Below are 7,124 nucleotides of genomic sequence, written 5' to 3' on the forward strand. Positions count from 1 at the left end.
GTTGTCAGGCCTTTTTATGCTGTATTCAACTCTCCCCCTACCACACAGTTTTCATCCTTAGCACACACACTTGATTACACACATTTCTAATAGGCGTTTCCTCTTTAGCTCATATATGTGACACCTTTAGGATCTGAGTCACGTATTTGGTAATAGCAATGAACCCAGTCTGGCGATCACAGGATACATGCTGGTAAAAAGAGGAACCATCAGCTGCTTTAGCAATGAGTCGCAGACGGTGGCCTCATATGTCTAGACCTGAGCTGTTACAGGGACACGAACCTTTCCTGATCTCTTGACATTTTCACCCCTTCTCTCATCTTTAACTGTGCAGCTTTAATTCAATGGTTACACGAAATCACCTTTAATTCATTGCAATGTTAAAAGAACCATTTCATATTTAAACAATCACCAGATTACAGCATTTCTTATCACAGAGTTCTTTGTATTTGTGTTCTTTGTTAGTGGCTGCTTCTGGGATCTCAAACCTTGGAAGAATTTTAGCAATAATAGGTTAAAACATTTTTTTTAAAGATCCTGGACCCACTTTGTTACATAAAGAACCTTTTTTTTTTTTTTCAAGTGGTTCTTAAATAATTTTTCAAGATAATTAGTTCTTGAGCATTATAAATCCAATAAATATTGTTTTGATATGTATGCTTCAAAACATTTTTGTTAAAAAAAAAGTGGAACATTGAGGGAAATTGGAGATTTTGACATGTTGATGATTCATCCTCTGTTCCTGTCCATACATTTATTTTATCTTTTTTTGACAGCTGCCATTTGGACCAAAGTGTTGACGTAACCATTAGACCTGCATCACCATCCCATAAACTTGCCAATAACATGGAGAATGTTTTTTTTCTAAAATTGCCAACATAAATGATGAAGAATTGACTGAATGCATTAACTTCATCCATTCTTTTTTTTGTAACTGATTATTTCCTGACATTGGCTTCTGTCTTGTCCAGTTGTGTTTTAGGTTGCTGCCTCATCCCATTCTGTGTGGACAGACTGAAAGACGCCACGCACATCTGTCCAACCTGCAAGCGTGTACTTGGCGTGTACAAACGCTTATAACTTACATTAGAGCTGCAACGACTGGCTGATTGATAAACTACTTCATCAGATTAATTTTGATAATCCACTAAACATTGGAGTGATTTCTAAGTTAAAAAAAAAAAAAAGAAACAGGCTTTTGCTGTTTTCAACCTTCTTTAAAAATGAGAATTTGATGCTTTTCTGTGCTGTACATAATAAAATGAACAGCTTTGGAGTTTTGAAGCACACCTTGGGCTCCGAAAAACTATACAGAGCCTTTTTTTTAAAACTATATTATGACATTTTAAAACAAATTGGCCGCAGTCTTTGGTTCTGAAAAGTGATGGTGACTCAAAACTGAATTCTTTCTAACAGCCAGCAGGGGGCGACTCTTCTGGTTGGAAAAATAAGTCCAATTGCATAGATGTCTTTGAGAAAACCATTGAACTTCTCTCTTGATTTGTTACCTAATAAATCTATGAACTCAATCACTCATTTCATGTCTTTTTCAATGTAGCCTGATTTTTTTTAGTTTTTATTTTTTTTTAGAAAATTATAGTGATACAGACAATGAAGCAGGGTGTGTTTTAGGGCTGATTAGCAGGTTGCGACCACATCGCATAGTGTCCTTTTTTCAGTTATCAGTCAAATCACAGCTCACTCATCCCATCTGGTTTCAGAAGACCAAGGTGGCGACAACCGAATGTCAAACTCAAGGCTTCAAAATGGCCGTCCTCAAAACAAGGGGTGATGTCAAAATGTCTTTTATATACAGACAAAACGATTAACTGATAAAGTTTGCTGCAGCCACAGCTAATATATAACACATTAGCACAGCAGACAGCCACATGTGAGGACACAGTGAAAGTGTTTCAGAAACGTGATGATACTGAATGTGACCCTGTTAAATGTCAGTCTATGCCTCTTATTCTGCTGGTATTTGCTGCCATATTCACATGTTCATGGTTGTTTTGTAACTAAATTTGTTTTTAGTGTTACTGTACCAGTGAAATGATATATGTCCCTCTTACAATGCTTTCCTTCATACTTGAATATTAACAACCTGAAATCATGCAAAAAAAAAAACGAGACTTGATAATCTTGCAGTGATATACAATATATGTTTATTATTGATCTAATAGAGCGTTTTCACGGGAAGCCTGCATAAAGAAAGTGCTTTGTCACAATGGATACAGCAAGACAAATACAGTGGAAACTGTCACCTTCATTCTTCTGTTTAACTTCACAGTTTTGAACCTGAAACTGTTTAATCACGTTAACAACCAAAGAGAAAAAAAAGAAAATTAAATATAAATGACCTTAAAAATAATTTTGCTCCTGATTGATTCAAAAAATCAGGAGTTTGTTATTTACATCTACTGTGCTGTTGTTGCATATAAAATATTGCATGTAGTAAATGCCCTTCTCTTTGACAGTATTTACTTCTATTAGTGATAAATACAAATTATTTCATCCTTATATCCACTTCAGCATTTTAGACAGTGAATTACAGTAATCAGCCATCGGCTTTCTTCACATCACAGCGTGATGAGAGGTGATGAGGAGTACAAGGAGAACAAGGAGGGAGAAACCAGTGTCTGCACGGATGCGGGAACCACTTCCTGAAACAGAAACACAAACAGATCAATAACAGTGTTTCACATGTTTGATTTAGAATCCTTAATCCTTCACTTCAAATATATCGACCACGTTGTGGCCAAACACGTTTTGTGAGGTCACTGTGACTTCTTCCACCAAAACTAAGTGAATTTTTTTAAACCAAATGTGAAATAATACCTCTAGCCTCAGGTGTTTCCCACATGGAGACATAAACAGTATATAATACGTTAAAGTAGGGACGCATGATATACTGGCGACCACATCGGTATCGGCGGATATTTGTGTTTTTTCACGTATATCGGTATCAGTCCGACGAACAAATTTAGCCGATGTGAAAAACTGATGATTGTCTAACATTAGCGCCTTCGTCTCTACATTTGATGTTGCCGCTATTTCACAGATGTTTTTACTTAAATGGTCGTGGACCTGAATGTTGAATACAGTCGTGACTCGATAATCTGACACTAAATGTAAAACCTTCTTTTAGGCTGCCTGTCTTTTTTTAAAGTACAATACTATTATTAAATCAACTTCACCGTCTACATGTTCATACAGAGATGCATCTTTTTGCCGCCACATCGTTAAGACACCTTTATGGTAACAGATTACGCTTTATCACCAAAGTTCATACCCATCATGATAGATTTCATTAATGACAAGGAAAAGCAAAACCAGAATCAAGTGTTTTACACTGCAAACGGCCCTCAAGCTTTTCATGACTGTTTTCACCAACTTTATGCCAGTTGTGGTTGTCTGGCAAGATCTGAGCTGTTGTTTCTTTAATCATGTTTTTACATCCTACTACTTTTTCAGTACACACCTGTGGTGGTAGCAGAACTCGCTGTGGAATTCGTGGATCCAGACCCAACAGTCGTTGCTGTTGTTGATGTTGAAGATGCGGTGGTGCCAGAGGCGGTTGTAGTGACGCCAGAGGCGGTTGTAGTGGCGCCGGAGGCAGTTGTAGTGGCACCGGAGGCAGTTGTAGTGACACCGGAGGCAGTAGTAGTGGCGCCGGAGGCGGTTGTAGCAGCGCTGGAGGCGGTTGTCGCGGCGCCGGAGGCAGTTGTCGCGGCGCCGGAGGCGGTTGTCGCGGCGCCGGAGGCGGTTGTAGTGGCGCCGGAGGCAGTTGTAGTGGCGGTGGAGGTCGTCGGGTCAGCCCTGCCTCCTTCAAGCCCGATACCCAGTGTGTCAAGCTGCGACTGGGCCCTACTGCTGATCCAGCTTCGTACCTGCGTTTGGTTTTCGTAGGACTTGAGATCCGGCAAGTTGGTGCCAAGAAGGTTTTTAACGTCAGTAACAGTCAGGTTCTAGGAAGAGCAGAGCAGATACATTTTTAAATGTCTGTACAAATAAACACAAGTTTTCTAATCCAACAGAACAACAAACAAATTAGTACCATCAATGCTGGACACAGTGATTAGGCTAAGTTACATAAGAGATGGACATAGGCACTAGGGCTGAATATTTGGGGGTGCCGGGCGGCTATTCATTCTGATGGGACGGAGGGGAATAGTTACGGTTTAATTTTTCAGACCAGGATGCTACCATCTTTTGTATAGTCCATAGTAGTAAGTACAGTAAACAAATCTGAGAACTACATGGCACCAGACCCCCCTCGCCTTTTCAATGACCAGGCCTGACCATCTAGCAGCACTTCAGTCTGTCTTGTGCTTTGTTGTGCGATCTGAAACTTTACAAACAAGTGATGGATCTTGCAAAGCCTTCTGCCTCCCAAAGACTAAATTTACAAAAGACACTTGTAAGGACAGCAGAAGACACATAGCACTGACCAGCACAACATTCTCATCCAGACTGATGAAGGTAGTCATGTCCATGTTGACGTTTGCGGTTGATAAACTCCTGACAAAATCTGAAGTTGCACCCCCTGCAAGACAAGAAAGAAACGAACAGTGAGTTTAAATGAAGGTTTTCTTCATGCAGTGTGTGTGTGTGTGTGTGTGTGTGTGTGTGTGTGGTTTCCTACCCATGTAGGGCTGTATGAGCTGGTAAGAGGGAACGGAGACAGTTGAGCGAGCATTTCCACTAAACGCTTCTCTGGCAATGATGAACAGTTCTTTCTTTTTCTCTGTGGTGCAGTTGGACACGACCAGGGCATCGGCTTCTCTGCAGGAGAGACAAACACAGAGCACATGAGAAAAACAGTCCAGACAACGGTCTACTATTTCACAATTGATGAAGATTTGAGCTCAGCTCATACTGAAATTAGTGGTGGGACATCATTAAAAAAAAAAAATCGAATTAATTAGAGGCTTTGTAATTAATTAATCTTGAGTAATCACATTTTAATTAAATAGCAATATTTGACACAATAAGCAAAAGTTTTTCAATTCAAACTAATTTTGGTTGACGACTGAATCAATGAGTAGATATATATGTGAACTTAAACAACAAAAATGTTTATTTTTCATCTATATTTATTTGTGTATTTTTCATCTGTCCACTACATTCACAGACTGGTGCACCTTAACCGGGGCTGGAGCGTGTGCATCAGTGTTTCCGCTGTGCCAGAAATTAGGGAACTGGGAAAGGTGCGATTAAAAGTGCTATATTTTTAACATGTTATTTTTTTCTGTAATCAGTTAATCGAAATATTGGTCACTCAGTAGCTGCTGCTGCTTCAACTTCTTAACTGGAGTTTACTGTTTGTTGTCTCATCTGTATTGCCAATGCAGACTCTTATTTCTCATAATTTTCTCTAACTTTACTGTCCTTACTTATATAAATTTAATCTCAGTTTGCTCAAGAAAAACACAACATTTAATCTCTAATCTCAACACTGTCCTCTGACTGTCCCAATGTCAAAATCCAGAGAAGAATCATGCTGGTGTGGGCTTATGTAATGTTTAAAAATCCATCCATCCATTATCTATACACCGCTTAATCCTCACTAGGGTCATGGGGGGCTGGAGTCTATCCCAGCTGACTTAGGGCGAAGGCAGGGGACACCCTGGACAGGTCACCAGTCTATCACAGGGCTACACTTAGAGACAGACAACCAAGCACACTCACATTCACACCTACGGACAATTTAGATGTGTTTTCGGACATGTTTTTGGACCTTGTGGGAGGAAGCGGTGACCTTCTTGCTGCGAGGCAACAGTGCTAACCAACTGCGCCACTTTGCAGCCCCACCTTATATATTTCATGGGAATTTCTACTTATTTATATAGTTGTTTATTTATTGTAGGATGAGAGCTACTCTGACATCATTTAGATTTTTTTTTTTCCCCGAGAAGCATCTGCTCACGTGAACCATGCCGCTCAAAGACTCAAAATCACAAATTGCAGATTTGAATAAAGCTGGAAAAAAAGTGTAGTATTCATCAGTCAACAGTTACACCAACTGTCTATGAATGCAGAGGATGTAGTGAGGCTAAAATGAAGTCCAGAGCAATAGTTTAAGGTTCAAAGAAATCACTGAAGCTGGACGACTTCGACAAAGAATATCTGTCTGTTCAGTCAATATGGATCTGACTTAACTGAAGCAGTTCTAATGGGAAGAATGGTCCAAAATTTTCCTGAATCTCCTGTTCGGGTCTGAGCTACAGCTTCTGGACAAACCCTTGGGTTCTTCCAATAGCACTGTGAATGTCTAATGTATATGAATAGAATTGCTTCTATGTAAATAGCTCAAGCACAGTTTGTTTATATTTGTGATTTCGATTAAGAACAGATCATATTTTATGACTAATTACCACAGAAAAAAACTGGTTATTCCAAAGGCGTCATATACATTTGTTTCTTGCCGCTGTACACGCAGGAATTAGATATCGTTATTCGTTATAGATTCCTGACTCAGTCCTACACAGGATGTGCTTCCACCTTCCAGACATTAACGATTCCAGATGTCATAACGCCAGTGTCACTATCCTCCAAACGTACACACAACTCTGACTTCTTACTTGAGGCTTTGTTGGGAAATGTTCTTCAGAACGTCTGCGTCCAGGGAGCACAGGTTTGGTCCTCCAATAAAGTTCAGCTCTGTACTGCCAAGTGTGTTCCCTTCTGTACTCAGATACTTAGTGATGATGGCTTTAGCCTAGATGAGGAGAAACATGCAGTTACAAGAAGACACAACCATACACACACTTGCACAATGAATTAGCCTCTCATTGCTCACCAGGCTTGGGTCCCACTCCCCATTTGATGAGTCCATCAAAGCAGCAAGTGTGTCGATCTGAGTGATTGTCCACTTGTTGATGTCTTCAGCAGTGGCCAGACGGGACACTGAGCCTAAGACCTGAATTTGATCCTCTGGGATGGTAGAGCTGGCAGCGTAAGCCTATAAATATACAAGAATCAATCAGAAGGAATTTGAAATTGACATTTAGTGTGGATTCCAATGATAAAGACGATATGGTAAGAAACAATTTGAAAAGAGAATTTCTCAAATACAGGAACTAAAAACAAGGTGTAGGCTGTAACCTTTTTACAATCCCTGT

General features: G+C 39.9%; 1 protein-coding gene across 1 annotated transcript in view; it reads right to left on the reverse strand.

The window, feature by feature from the left end:
• Positions 1-2,142: 2,142 nt before the first annotated feature.
• Positions 2,143-7,124, reverse strand: part of LOC103369623 (uncharacterized) — a 43,259-nt gene continuing 38,277 nt past the window's right edge. The window contains exons 60-65 of the mRNA XM_008298377.1: positions 6,803-6,964; positions 6,585-6,721; positions 4,646-4,785; positions 4,452-4,546; positions 3,482-3,968; positions 2,143-2,663 (exon numbers count right to left, since the gene is read on the reverse strand). Coding sequence (XP_008296599.1) covers positions 2,575-2,663; positions 3,482-3,968; positions 4,452-4,546; positions 4,646-4,785; positions 6,585-6,721; positions 6,803-6,964 — 1,110 coding nt within the window. The 3' untranslated portion in view covers positions 2,143-2,574. The remainder of the gene's footprint in view (positions 2,664-3,481; positions 3,969-4,451; positions 4,547-4,645; positions 4,786-6,584; positions 6,722-6,802; positions 6,965-7,124) is intronic.

Source organism: Stegastes partitus, unplaced genomic scaffold (genome assembly GCF_000690725.1).
Source record: "Stegastes partitus isolate 25-593 unplaced genomic scaffold, Stegastes_partitus-1.0.2 Scaffold1310, whole genome shotgun sequence".
Taxonomy (NCBI): Eukaryota; Metazoa; Chordata; class Actinopteri; family Pomacentridae; genus Stegastes; species Stegastes partitus.